This window comes from Oryx dammah, unplaced genomic scaffold (assembly GCF_014754425.2).
Source record: "Oryx dammah isolate SB20612 unplaced genomic scaffold, SCBI_Odam_1.1 HiC_scaffold_2, whole genome shotgun sequence".
In the NCBI taxonomy this organism is placed as follows: domain Eukaryota; kingdom Metazoa; phylum Chordata; class Mammalia; order Artiodactyla; family Bovidae; genus Oryx; species Oryx dammah.
This window is the reverse complement of record NW_024070186.1, coordinates 100,001,937-100,017,075: the sequence shown is the minus strand read 5'-3', so window position 1 is coordinate 100,017,075 and position 15,139 is coordinate 100,001,937. Positions and strand designations below refer to the sequence as shown.

At 41.6% G+C, this 15,139-nt stretch overlaps 2 protein-coding genes across 9 annotated transcripts in view; both read left to right on the top strand.

Annotated features, from left to right (window-relative positions):
* The window catches only part of PLCXD2 (phosphatidylinositol specific phospholipase C X domain containing 2), a 63,089-nt gene extending 54,692 nt beyond the window's left edge, over window positions 1–8,397 (top strand). Inside the window, exon 4 of the mRNA XM_040224634.1 lies at window positions 2,075–8,397. Within this exon, the coding sequence (XP_040080568.1) occupies window positions 2,075–2,234 (160 nt within the window). The 3' untranslated portion in view covers window positions 2,235–8,397. The remainder of the gene's footprint in view (window positions 1–2,074) is intronic.
* Window positions 8,398–12,829: 4,432 nt separating this feature from the next.
* Window positions 12,830–15,139, top strand: part of PHLDB2 (pleckstrin homology like domain family B member 2) — a 246,202-nt gene continuing 243,892 nt past the window's right edge. For all 8 annotated transcript variants that reach the window (XM_040223953.1, XM_040223915.1, XM_040223964.1 and 5 more), the window contains exon 1: window positions 12,830–13,065. The gene's annotated coding sequence lies outside the window, so the exon portion shown is untranslated. The remainder of the gene's footprint in view (window positions 13,066–15,139) is intronic.

The following is a 15,139-nucleotide window of genomic DNA, read 5'->3' as shown; positions in this document are numbered from 1 at the left end:
AAAATAGGCCATTGAGAAAATTAATAAGCAAGCTACAGGGGAGGATAAAATATTCAAAAAGCATAGTATCCAGAATATATAACTTCTACAACTCAATAGTTAAAAGAAAAAGAGCAAAAGGGAGAATGGGTAAAAGAATTAAGCAGATACTTCCCAAAGAAGATACATAAATGGCCAGTAAGTACACGACAAACTGGTCAACATTATTAGTGATCAGAAAAATGCAAAGTGAAACACCATGAGGTAACTTTTCACACCCACTAGAATGGCTAAAATTAAAAGAGACTGATAGCACCAAATCTGAGAGAGAATGTGAAGCAACCAGAACTCTTACACTTTGTTCATGGAATGTACAATGAAACAACCTCTTTGGGAAAAGATCTGGAAGCTTCTTATAAAACCAAATGTAAATCTCACATATAATAAAACAACTTCACTCTTTGATATTTACCCAAGAAAAATGAAAATAAATGTCCATTAAAAAAGACTTATATAAAGATGACCATGACAGTTTTATTCATAATATCCAAAAACTGCAAACAGCCTGTTTACCCATCAATAAGAAAGTGGATAAATTGCAGTGTATGCATACAGTGGAATACTATCTGGTGATTGAAAAAAAGAACAAGTTGCTGATGCGTGCAGTGACACAGATGACTTTCAAAACCATAATGCTGAGTGAAAGAGCCTTACACACAAGAACAGAAAATGCATGGTTTATATGTAGTTCTAAACCAGGCAAATTTAATCTGTGGTTAAAAGAAAATCAATATAAGTATTGCCTCTGGGAGAGTGGGGGCAGGGATCGATGGGGAATATGAATTCAGGAACTTTCTGGGATGCTAGTAATATTCTCTACATTGATATGCTATGGATTATGTATATACGTTTGTCAAAACTCAACTAGTGTTCACTTAAGATTTGTGCATTTTATTGTGTACAAACTTTATGTCAAAAGAAAAATTGAAAAGAAATACTGAACCCTAGCTAATGATCTTCTTACTGAGGTATTGAGGGGAATGCTAGTGGTGCTAGTGGTGAAGAACCCACCTGCCAGTGCAGAAGACGTAAGATATGCAGGTTCTATCCCTAGGTTGGGAAGATTCCCTGAGGGCATGGCCACCCACTCCAGGATTCTTGCCTGGGGAATCCCATGGACAGAGGAACCTGGTGGGCTACAGCCCATAGGGTTGCAAAGAGTAGGACATGACTGAAGCGACTTAGCACATACACACATATAAATGTATGTAGTTGGAATTTGTCAAAAAATATAATATGGATTGATAGGGTCACAAAGAGTTGGGCACAGCTGAGCGACTGAGCACGCGCTGAGCACAATAGACAGATACGTGGTAAACAAATGGAGTAAAATGTTAGTGGTAGAATCTAGATGTTTGAGATGCTTCCTGTAAGTTTATTTCAGTGTTGCAATATGTTTAACGTTTTCATGATAAAAAAATTTCATGGTTAAAAAAATTAAAGAACCCTCCAATAATTAGGCTGCTGTTGCTGCTGCTAAGTCGCTTCAGTCGTGTCTGACTCTGTGTGACCCCATAGACGGCAGCCCACCAGGCTCCCCGTCCCTAGGATTCTCCAGGCAAGAACACTGGAGTGGGTTGCCATTTCCTTCTCCAATGCACGAAAGTGAAAACTGAAAGTGAAGTCGCTCAGTTGTGTCCAACTCTTCGCGATCCCATGGACTGCAGCCTACCAGGCTCCTCCATCCATGGGATTTTCTAGGCAAGAGTACTGGAGTGGGAGGCCATTGCCTTCTCTGATAATTAGGCTCTTGATCTTAATTTTTCAAGGTCCGGTTGACATTTTGTCTCTTTGGTGATTGAGGCAAAGAATTTCCTCTTCCAGCACAGAAATTCTGAAAGTACAGGTGTCTGATGGAATAGACATCACTCTGTCCCTCAAAGAGATTATTTAAATAGACCAGCTTGGAGGCAAGGGTGGGGGTTTGTGGTTTATACCTCTATTGACACGCTTTTGTTATATTAACAGAAATGTGTAATTTCCTTTTCTAAACACAATTCTCTGTTCTCTCTTGCCCCAATACTCTCCTGCATAGGAATCTTCCTGCCATCCTGGACTGGGTGAAGACTCAGAAGCCTGGAGCCATGGGGGTCAACATCATCACGTCTGACTTTGTAGACCTGGTGGACTTTGCCACGACAGTCATTGAATTGAATGACCTCCTACAGGAGGATAGAGCTTTGGCTAAATGTTGATTTAATTTTTTGTTTAACTTAATATTGAAGTTGTTGATCCAGGCTAGAGTTCTGAAGGATTTCCTATTGGCCCCTGGGCAGTGATGGTGAAGTGAGTAAGAGGACGGGACATTTTTTCCCCCTCCACACAAGGTTATTTGGATAAAATTATAGGGCTATTAATTGCATTTTTCCCAAGTGAGACTTTTTAAAAACTGAAGTCCAAGGGAAGAAAGCATGTTCCTTATGGTCAAGGTCACCGTCTCCCTAATGGCATATGATGTTGAACATAATATGCAAATGGGGTCTCCAGTTTCCTTTGGGATGCTGAGTGTCCCTTAATTGGCCCAGTTCCCTGTTGTCTTCCAGGATGCTGTATTTGAGCCAGAGAGAAGGCTGAAGCAGAAAGGCATTCCTGATCCAAAGGATGGCTCAAGGCAGATGTGGACTGCCTTGTGGGGTGGCTCATTCACCACCCTGGGGCTCTGAAGGGAGAAAGGTCAAGCACCAGTTTTCTCTAGGCGTGTTGAATGTCACCACTTCCTCCCCAAGAGTAAGATGTATCTATCACCAAGGTATTTCAGCCACAAGCTGTTCTTGGCATGCTTGTGCTTGGTAATTGGTCACCTTCATTCTTCAGATAAACAGTGCATACTGTCCCTGGTATCAGAAAGATGGTTCCCACTTTTAAAACACTGATTCCTCTCCATTTCTTTGGCCCATTCTTAAAACTGAAAGGAACAACACTGGTGCATCTCTTCAATTTGAGGCCCAACAAGAGATAGACGTGCATGTCTGTTGCATGCCGTATTTCTTTGAGCTAATTCTGTAGGTCTCCCCAAACTGGCTAAGTGCCAGTGCCTGCATCATTTTGGCAAAGTCCTCTTTGGAGTGGGATCTTCCAGCCAGATTTTGGAATTGCATTTCACTGCTGTCTGTCTAGAACTCGAGTCTGCTCTGTGGAACTCAACACTAACGGAAGACACCTTGTCCATGACACCATGGAGGCAGACACAGGATGCGTGGGAAAGTGCAATGGATTTAAGGAGGCTCCAAGTGGATGTGGAGCCATTCTGTAAATCCTTGAACACAAGACTACCTCGGGAACATTTAGGATGATGATATGTCATCCAGCGAGTAATACCCAGTGTCGGAACACTTCCAGTTTGTGTCTTGATTGTTCTACTCTCTGCAGGTTATTCTGAGCCTACTAATCACTGCAGGAGGGCTTTGAAACTCAAGAGGGGATTTTATTATTATTATCATTATTTTTTATTGATAAGAGGTGCTTAAATACAAAGAGCCCTCTTGTGTTTTATTTATTTATTTATTCATTTATGTATTTATAGATTAACTATCTTCAGTGCTTCTTACTTCAAGAACAGTCACCAAGGAGCTTCCTGAACTCTTCTCAGCAGGCCAGATGGCCCTCAAGAGGACCACGCATCTCAGAACCGTGAGTGACTTCTGACTCTACTGTAGAAGCTGTAGACATTCTGGTCCCCCCAGTCATGCTGGGGACGGTGTTCATGTGTAGGTGTGGTCCAGACCTGAGACGCCTCTACCAAGCCACACACTGGAGCAGAAGATGAAATGGGTCCTAAGGATCTCTCCATTCCAGAGGAAAACCTTCTAGAAGAGGGATGAAAAGGAAGGAAGTAGAATGCTGGGCACAAAGTGTGAGCACTTGAGTGTTTCTCACAACTCTCTGAGAATCCCTAAGGAAGTGCCAGGATCTGGATCCTTAAAGCAGAAAGATAACCTGGAATCCTGGACAGCTGTGTGCATTTATACAGATGGTTGGACACCCTCCCAGCAGCTTCCTCATCGTGTTCTCTGATGCTCATCGCTGGATTTTGCATGCTGCCTGCAGTGGGGGTGTCTGAGCTGAGCTACTGAGAGCACATTCCACCCCCCCCCCCCGGCCCGGCCCCCGGCCCGATGCTTGGTCTTCCAGCCTTTGTTTTGCTTAGAGTAATTTAAGCCCCAGCCTTTAGCTTCCACAGCTTGAGAGGTCACAACACAAAGGCTTCTGGGGAAATATGTCCCTTCTCTTGGACTTGAATCTCTCTCCGAAGAGGTTTCTGGGATTTTGCTATTAATTTTTTAAGGCTTTCTGTGGAAAGGCAGAAGAAAGTGAGTGCCCTCGCTTTCTTAATCTTCCTTCAATTCTGATATTAAACTTCAGTGATAAGCTCTGAAATTCCCTAGCCTACCCTCAGGGTTTTATTTGTGTTGTCATTGTTTCATTTTTGTCTTGATCTTAGCACTTGGTCAACTGCTAAGGACTAGATCATTTCCTTTCTTTTAATACTTTGTTACTTGGCAAAGAGATATACAGAGGCAAGAGGAGAATTGTTCTGCTCTGTTTTATTTCAGCCTCAGCTTTGCCCAGGTGCTTGGTGCTATGAGGCCAGGTGTGTTGACAGGTATCTACACAGGATGCCAATGATACCCAAGGGCTGCTGACTGTTCAGTGAAATGTTTACTTGATTTTCTCCTTTAGTGTTAAAATATATAGTTGCACTTCACTTGTTTGTAACATTTAAGTGTACCTCAGTGTTCGCATGATAAAAAAGCACAGAAAACGGTACCAAGGTTGCATACATGGAGCCTTGCTCTTTGTGGAGGGGCAGATGCTCACTCCTTCGTGCATGCATTTTGAAATTCTGTGCAGGGAGTTCTGGGAGATAGGAGGAGGATTATTTACAGTTCATCCTTGATAAACACCCCTGAATTGGCAGAATTGCTGCCCTAAGACCCAGTTGCTTAATATATTGTAAAGGATGTGTGTGTTTTGCTCCTTGACCTCAAGTCAAGCAGGAGACTCAATGATGGGACCAACCGGAAAGAGATTTAGGTCTATGATTCCTTCTGCCACTGCCAACAAGAAAAAAAAAAAAAAATGGTGACCCAATCACATTTCTTGTTCTCACAAGTTCTGGGGACTTTTCAGGTCAAATAAGGCTATAGCATTCACTCAGGAAGAACTTCAAGATCAGAGAAAAAGCCACTTGCCTGAGCCAAAGAGATCTTTAGTTTCACAGGATTTGGGGCCACATTTATTCTGAAATGTTACTGAGTTTTTCTACAGTTCCCTAGACCACTTCCCACATAGCCACACTGCCATGGCTTCATGCAAAGGTTACTGTCTACACGTGCCACAGGAGGAAGACTACCACCCCTGTACACCCTCTGAACACAGGCATTCAACCTAACTACTAAGAACCTGAAATTTGGGGGCAGCTAGCTGACTGTGGTTTGCAAAACAACAAACAACATCTGTTAGAGTAGAGCAGTGTTCAAAGGCTTGAACTCTGAGCCCTTTAGAGGTACCCCCGTGGTTTCATGGGTGCAGAAGGTATTCTTAGGACTAGAGGGCAAGGTCAAGATGGAATTAATGGAAGGGAGTGAACAATTATTGAGGATTAAATTTTAAATTAATGGCAGATCTAAGAGGGTTATGCCAAAAATTATATGTTTGCTGTATTAGACTCTATAGTAATTAAGTTTAAGTTTCCTCCTCAGCACTGAGTCCAGACCCTTGAATTCTTAAGAATAGTTAAGCCACAGCCCAAACCCAGGATTTTATATAAACTCAAACAAAAGCACGAGAGCTGAGCCCAGGTAATGATCGTTCTTAAGAGTCCTGCTTCTAACATGACCTTATATTCTCATCAAACACATTATCTTTCTGTTCAAGAAGACAGTGTAGTGGAGTGTTCTGGAATTTAATGATTTTCTACTTTCGCTTTTTCCCAAATCTTACAGTAAGAAAGTGCTGCCCACAGAGATGTTATTAATACATACAACCCAGCTGGGAGGCTTAGTGCCAAACTAAAGGTGGAGAAACAGAAGAGATTAAGATGGAGATTAAACTGCTGCTTTTTCTAGGAAGCAAAAGTCCTACACAAATTTAGACCATCTGACAGAATCTGTTCATGCTACGGCTGAAGTTTTTGTAATGTTCTTCATTGGCTGATTGCAGATTTTTACAGTTAGGGTCCAGGGACAACAGAATGAGCTAATGATCAGGGCATGGCCATGAGAAACCACCCCCTCCCCCACCCCCCACCTTGCAGAGCAAAGAAGCACTTCTGTGCTCAGTCTGCACAGATTGGTTCTTTCATCTGGGATAAAGATGCTGTCTGCAGTTTTGCAAACCACAGTCCACTAGCTCCCCCCAAATATCAGGTCCTTAATAATTAGGTTGAATGCCTGTGCTCAGAGGGTGCACAGGGGTGGTAATCTTCCTTGTTTGGCATGTGTAGAGAAATGCTACCTGGGTTCATTTCTCAAGAGAGTGGCTTAGGATGACAGACCTTGTCCATCAGTAGCACCTTTAGTGACCTGTAAGTTGAGATGAGTGAGACTGAAAGAAATAGCTGAGCTAGTGAGCTGAACTTTGCTAAATACACAGTAAAATAGTCACATTATGCCAAAAGGGAGTGAATAAAAGTTGATAACATTAAATGCGCAGACTGATAGAAAATTTATTTTGTATGGTAGAGAAATGTCTGTCCCCTAACAGACATATTCTAAATTCCACTAACTTCCCTCTTCCTCATACTGCCTCCTATTATTTGCCACCAGAGCTTTGTCACAGATGTTGCCTTGGGACACACAGGAGTGACCTGACTGGGTGATAAGTGGTTTAGCTAGAAACTTTACCTTTCATTCCAAACATAGCTCTTTACTGTTTCTGAGAGCTTCACTGTCTCCTTATCCCCTGGCTTCCCCAGCTTCTTACAAGAAATAGTGATGCTAACAGCACTGTCATCACTGAATTGGTCCTAAACCAGAGAAATACAATACAAAATTCTATTAACATTGTTGAAATAGCACAGTCTTAAGACACTGTAAAAATATTCTACGATAACTCTATCCTGCAGTGGATATAGTATTCTAGTCTTTACTCCAGCAAAACTTGGTCTTCAGTTCAGTTCAGTTCAGTTCAGTTCAGTCGCTCAATCGTGTCCGACTCTTTGCGACCCCATGAATCGCACTTCTCAAATTTGTTTCTAAGCCACATAGTTTGGATAAAATCTTCTCTTCGCTGGAAATTCTATCTCACAGTCTACTGAGGCTTTCCATCAATAATCTAGAGGCATTCTCCATCTCTTTCCCTCTCGTCTCTGTCATATATACCACTGCTTCCTCTTGTCTCCTGGTCATCCTCAGTCAACTGGTCATTACTGTGGATGCTGGCAAAACTAACAATAAAAAGCACATAAGTTCAGCAATGTGCAAATGCACTCTGACCACAGTGGTTTTTGCACCTTATCCTCCTCCAGTGCATTATTCTGCACCCCTACTCCCACCCCATCACGAGAACTTGACCTGATTGGAACTCAGAACTGGGGCCAGTATGCTTCATTCAGATAGTTGGGGCTTGCTCATAAGCTTTGAGCCCAACGAGAAGCACAGCACTTTGAAAAGTCAAATAGGCCTTCCGTAGCTTTGTACATTTGCAGTTTTACACTTGTTATTAGTTTAGAGCACTAATAACACTTCAATCATAAATCTATGGTATCAATATGATAAACCTTAGAACATATTCTAGAAACAGTGGTTCCTTGCTGCTATTATACTTAAATTCCTGACAGTAATAAGTATTACACACAGATGATGTATGGCATTATTTGTATTGTGTATATGCCAAATGTAATACTTAACCTCACTGACTAGAAAATACAGAGATTGTCATAGTGAACATAAGTCTCAGTCAATTCAGATGATAATGTGAATCTGATAAATTCTCTATTATATAATATATTTTGTCCTCTATGCTTGTTTTATATGACAATGCATGCTGTTTGCTAAGTAAAAAATAATAATGTTATACCAATTTTAAGGTTAGAAAATTTTGCATATATGCTGCTTGACACTCTGAAATGTATTTTGTGGCATAATTATCTTATTCATATGCATTTCACATGGCTTTTTCCCCCCTAGGAAATAATTGTTCAAATATATCTCTCTCATCTTTCTTGTAACCTGGATCAAACTGTTTAATTCAACCTAAGACATTGTAAAGCCAGATTACCTCATTTTAACTGTGAAAAAAAGTTTAATAGGTATGATGACATGATGTTTTTTCTTGTGTTTTATTTGAACTACCTAAATAGGCTTAAACCTCAAAATAAATATAAAACTCTGGCAGGCACTTTTCCTTTGTGCACAATTTATTATTGGTTCACTTCTAATTTTGTTTTAAAAAGTTACAGACTCAGCATCAATAAAATACCTGCTTATAGTATATTAGATGAAGACCTTTTCAGCCTTGTCTCACACGTACTGAAATTAACTGCACATGCCTGGGATTCCCAAAATGAGCCTTGCATGAAATGTACACAACCTTGTCACCCATGGTTTTCCGAGCTTCCCCCTCAGCACTTCAGCTATTTCTACAAGGCTTAGGCTCAGTCCTCTTGACATTCATGCTCTCATCTGACTAACACCTCTGTCCCATGTTACTCTGAGTGGTTGCCAAATGCCCAGAAATAGAACAATGAAGAGATCATGTGTTTGTGCATGCAAAGAATAAATAAAAGTGGGCCTACAGTTTCTGTTGGCAGTAAAGATTTCAATATTTCCCTCATTCATAATTCTTCTTGATAGTGTATCTGAGGCCACTGAGTTTTGGTGAATTTCTCTTTTTGCCCTATACCTTATAAAAATAATAGGTTGGATAAAAGTCCTGTTTATAAGTTTAACAGAGATCAAATTTAATTCTAAGTAATCATTTCTTGAAGTTGAATTTTAGGACAGGTAATTAGGGATAATTATATTTCTGTTCAAGTTATCACAACAGTTAAAGAAAATAGTCATATTCAGAATTTTCTGCCTGTGATTTTAGTGACTCTTGAGTAAATCTACCATACTATACTTTGGTTGGCTTTGATAAGCACCATTTCCAGTCATTTCATTTGGTTTTAATAAAAAATGACAGAATGTATAAGAACTGGGTCCAAACAGAAGCAAAGCAGGTATCACCTGCACGAATGAGTGAGCTCAGTCCCACAGTGGTATCCGACTCTTTGTAGCCCACCAGGTTCCTCTGCCCATGGAATTTTCCAGGCAAGAATACCAGAGTGGGTTACCATTTCTTACTCCAGGCTATCCTCTTGACCCAGGGATCGAATCCATGTCTTTCATCTCCTGCATCAGCAAACGGTCTCTTTAACATTAGCACCACCTGGGAAGCCCATAACCTGCATGGTGAAAGTGCAATGATTCTGCTGGTCTAACTCAATTTCTGAACATATTATTTGCATTGAAACATTGCCCCAATGACAATGGAACCATTGTATTATGTATGAACCTTTTATTATCTAATCACAATTTATCATATTACTGCTGGTTTATAAACATTCTATTTAGCCCGGAAACTAAGAACAGGCATTTCAGAGATGCATAGATGTGGGTTTCTATCTCAACTCAATCACACCGTGGCCATGTGATCTTAGGCAAACTAATATATCTAAATATATAGAATATAGGACTAACAATATGTACTACAAAGGGTTATTAAGAAGGCCAAATAAGAAAATATGTGAAAAGCATCTAGCACAGAGTCTGGCACGTAGTAAATACTTTAGCTACTGGTCTTAGTGCTAGGGTGGGGACTTTGCACCTATCCCTCCAAAGAGCACTGAGCACAGCCTCTTCTGCATGGTTGACTGCTAGCCACTGTGTCCACTGGTAAATGATTTAACAGAAACCAGTTAATGAAAGAGAAAGTAGATAAATTCAGACAGTGTTGCATAATCACTGGACCAAATAAGCATTGCTCAGAGGGTAGGATTCACATCACTGGTGGTCTGTAAAATGATGCAAGGTGGAAAGTGGCCATACCCTAATTAACATTAATATCGTTAATCACTTAACCATTCTGATCAGTTGAGGGGAAGGTCTCAGCTTAGTGACAAAAATTTCTTTGACGCTTGTTTATTCAGCAAAAACAAAACAAAAAGGTAATAGTATCTGTGAAGTGTTGGTCGCTCAGTCATGTCCAACTCTTTGTGACTCTGTGGACTGTAGCCTGCCAGGCTCCTCTAATCCATGGAATTCTCCAGGTAAGAATACTGGAGTGGGTTGACATGCCTTCTTCCAGGGGATCTTCCTGACCCGGGAATTAAACCCTGGTCTCCTACATTGCAGGTAGATTCTTTACCATCCAGGTAAGCAAATGTTAAATATCATTTTGTTTGTATTGTATTTATCTTTTTTTAAGTTTTTTTTGCATTGTATTTATTTTTGTGATTGTCTTCTCTTTGTACCGAGTGATCAGGGTTTTTCAAAAGGGATATAAAATTCCCTTTCAAATCAAATATACATTTTTAAAAGAGTCCACTGTGAAGAAGCTATCGGAATGACCTAAATTTATGTTCTTTCCCAGGCTAAAAAAAAAATTATAATTGATTCTACTACACTTTTGCCAAGAATTGGATTTGTCTGGGCTCTTTTTGGTTGAACATGTCTAACTCACTAACTAACTATATAAATAAAGTGCTATTTGAAATAGGAAATCACCTCTCTTTTTCATAAGTGAACTTTCTTCATGTTTCCTGCAGAAGGCTGTGCTCAGACTATCCTCTCTCCACATTGTCCAGGGCAGCAGTTTAAACTCAGGAGAGAAAGATTTGGGGATCACCCAGTTCCATGGACAGCTGTACCCAGTTAGCACTCAATGCAGAGACCAAATTCCATTCCTCCAACTTGGAAAGTGTTTCCTTTTCTGTGTCTTCCTGAATTTGAGATGCCTGAGTATCCCAGATTTTTGTTGTGGATTCTCCCCCTGCCCTGCCCCAAAGAAATTCTTCTTGATCAGCAGTATGTTCTTTGTTTACCCCTCTGCAGATCCACTCACTATGACTAAATGAGTGTTATTATCTTTAAGACTTGAAACCTTTCATTCTCAGGATGGAGGGTTGCAATGGAGGGATCATGGCCAAAACCCATGTGCCTCAAACCTCACCCAGGATGGATGGCCTGGATGAGTGCCAGTAAACCAAAGTGCTGCTCAGTCCAGGATACTTGCACAGCTGGGCAGTGTTTGGGGATAGGATGGATGGAGAAGGGGGACCCAGAAGTGTCAGCCTCTGTCCAGTAGCATCATCCCATCCAGAGAAGCCTTGGGCCAGCACATGGCTTTAATCTAAGGGGTCTAAAGAACAAGGTTTATCCTATGGAGAAAGGCCCTAGAAGCCGAGCTCTTGGTGAACAGGGAGGCCACTGAAAGTGCTTCTTTGTTTAACCTGAGAATATCTCTGCTTTTTTTGGCCTAAAGACTTTCCTCCCTGATCCCCAGTGGGTGTTTTCTCAATCAGGGCCCAGAGAGTTTCATTTCATGATCTCTGTGAAATGTGATATTAGATTGCCTTTTACAAAAGTATCCCCCACCAGCAACCAGTGGGTGTAGAAATAACTTGCCACACACCAGAAAAGATTGAGAGAAATGTGACAGTGATATTTATGACTGAGACTTTAGAATCTTATGACTTTAGATGTGGAAAGGACCAAAGAGCATTTGTCCCAGTGCTAATGTTACGGGAGAGAAAACAAAACCAGAGAGAGAGCCACCTGGCCTAGGGCAGAGTTGGCAGCAGAATCTAGTCTCTGAGCCTTTTCCCGTCATTTTTCAACTGCGCCCCCCTGAGTGCCTAATGTGCAGGAAAGAGCTAGAACTCATGAGCTGCCATTTCAAACAGGTAGATCATGGTAATAAAAAGCACTTGTATGTGGAATGGGATGCTAAGTGAGCGGGTGAGCATCGTGAAGAGCATTTCTGAGAGAATCTGTGTTCATTTCATATTGCTATTATAACAAATTACCACCAAATTAATGGCTTGTGTGCTGTGTACTAAGTCAGTTCAGTCATGTTCAACTCTCCACAACCCTATGTACCGTAGTCCACAGGCTTCTCTGTCCATTGGATTCTGTAGGCAAGAATATTGGAGCAGATTGCCATGCCCTCCTCCAGGGGATCCTCCCAATCCAGGGATCAAACTTGCATCTCTTACACCTCCTTCATTGCCAGGCAAGTTCTTTACCACTAGTGCCTAGGAAGCCCTTAAATCCTGACTAGACACCTATTCATTGCCTGACCATTGCCCCTTTGAGCCTCTGTCCCTTCATCCATAAAAAAGAATAAAATCTCAAGGTTATATTTATGAGGATTTGTGGCAATATATATAAAATGCCTAAACTATAGTACACCCTCAGTAAATGATAGCCATATTTGTTCAAGGTACTTCTAGATGATTCTCCCTGGACAGGAGTTCAATAAAAGACATTTCCTTATTAAATATCAAAAAAATTGATTAAGTGACCTCCAAATTCCCTTCTGACATTGCTAAAATAAAAAGGAATGAAATAAAAGGGGTTTTCCTCCCAGATATGATTGTCCTGTCTACTGCATACATCCACCTGTAAGGTATTTGCTTATCTGGATTGTTAAATAGCTAACAGATCCTGTCTTTTGCCCCCTGTGGTGCTTCTATCTGATTGTCACTCAGATCTCTGGTTGGGTTTGAGCAGGACTGAGAGTCTGACCTGGTATGTAATGATTGGCCAATCAGGGCAGCTGAGACCAGCACGGGCTCCTGCCTTCCTATCTGTCAACATACCTGGCTGCAAGCAAGTTACTGCTCGTGACCACTGAGAGGCCAGGAAAGGAAACAGAGGGGAACGTCTAAATTTTGTGCTTGGAGGGAATGTAGAAGCCTGTGTCCATGCTTCTTCAGAACATCCCAAAATCTTACACTAAGATTAGAGCGGTCGCAGGCCACCACTGCTGAATCAGGAAGGGAGCCGAGGGAAGAAACCAGATTGAGAAGCAGCAGCCAAGGTAGGTGCTCCGTCTGCTCACAGGCATTTCTCTGAAGATCACAAAGCTAACACTTGACCCAACCTTGTAGCCAGAGCATCTCATGATGTTCTGCTGAAGATGTGGTCAGGGGGTGTGCGTATTGGGCTAGTCCAATCATTTGCCCACTAACGTGTTCTGAAGAATGCGCTGTAATTTTCTTCCAGTTTCTCTCTCCTTTGAAAGCTGTTGTTGTTGCTCTACATATTTCAAAAGACTTTTAATCTTTCATTATTAAAAAAAATCCTATTTATTGAAATTTATTGAAATTCTTTCATTGGTCATGGCTTTGTTCCAGAATTTTGCTTGCATGGATTCAAGATACACCAGAGAGGACAGTTAGCAATTATTCTGAGGAACACACTGTCCATGCAGAGGACTGTCGGCTTCAAATAACAAGGTCTCTCAGGAAGCCCTATTGCTCTTCTCTGCTTTGGAACCTAGGGAGTTAACAGTCTTGAAATTGCTGGAGCAGAATCAAGCTTATTTACCTAAACTGATCACCCCAGGCAGCAGGTCAATCATTTACTGATACCAAGCTGTTTCCTACCTTTGACGAAGGATCACTAAAGCCCTTGCTTGATTCTCTCTAAAGAACAGACACAAGGCAACATAGAAGGTATCTTTCTCTGAAGCTATATCCTGTATTCTTTCCAGACCAGAGAACATTTTTATCCTGCCCAGAGTAGTAAATGTCACAGGGCCCTTCCCAGCTCTATAACAAACAAATGTGAAAAAGATTCACACACAAACTGGATATCTGGTACCACCACAGATATAGGAGCTTGTGCCTGAGGAGAAGCATCTCCCGCTGCTGGAGGTTTATAGGAGAAAACAGACTAGCTCTAGAATAAATTGTTCTAGCGGGGGAACTGAGATTGTTGCATAATTCTCAAAAAACATGGACTCTTTCCCTCCAGGTACACATTCTGGAAATATGTTATTTTTAGTGAGCATGATCCGCTCTTCTTTAGGTCTGAACATAACTTGCCCTAGAAATATCGTCCTGTTGTCACTGCGTATGTCTGACAGTTCTGTGTAATGGTTCCTGGTTCTTGTAATTATTAGAAACCTGGTAATAAGGAGGCCCCCCCCCTTTTTTTTTTGAACTGCCTTTGGGGAAGGAGTTGGGCCATGTGTGAGACCAGCTAATGTTTGATACTACTTTTGTCAGTCATTCATAGAACTGAAATGATCCCCTTGTGAGGTTTGTGACCAGAAGTTTTAAGTGGCTCCTGCGGTTAACTCAAGGCAGGAGTTGAGGCCATTGAGAGGGCAGCCCAGGCAGAAACCCCATGTGTGATTTTGGATCAATCTGGGGCTGACTCCCGGGAATATTCTGGAAGAATTATGAGAAACTGATAGATTTCTGTGACAATATTATGCTCAGTAAAATGTGAAGTGCACATCTGGCCGGTTTCCAGAATTCTTAGAGATAATGATGGAGGTGGTTTGAAAGAGAAGGGTGTCAGCACTTCAGACGCTTTGGCCAGATTCACCCACAGTTCTGTAGCTTGTGTGTCCCACACTAGGTCATACCTGTGCTTGAGACCAAAATGCTGGTGGCCCCTTGAGAGTACACCCAGCTTTTCTTCCCACTTCATGCATATTGGATATGTTAAGTGGTGGAAGATTATTCTTGAGATTGACTAGATTATATAGACAGTATTATTCCTTTGACACGTCAGGAGTTAGAACTCAGAAGATAATTATTTTGCCCAAGTTCAGTCAGTCAGAGGCTGAGCCAGGGTTCTACTCACTTTTGCCTCATTCCCAACCCACTGCGCTCCCCAAGTGGGCATGGAATTAAGCACACGCAGGAGCTTAAACTGGGGGGAGTCACTGAGGAAAGCAAACTGACTAACAAAGTCAGAGGTTCTTCACCGGCCCTTGGATGTGCCATGTCCCCGGCCCATTGGGTACCGCTATAACCAAAAGGCCAGCACTGACTGGACCTTCTTTGAGGAAAGGTAAGGGGAGGAGTGGGTGAGGAGGAAAGGGAAGTGTTTCCACTCCTAGTGGCAATCACTGGAGTCCTGAATACATCCTAAAGAAA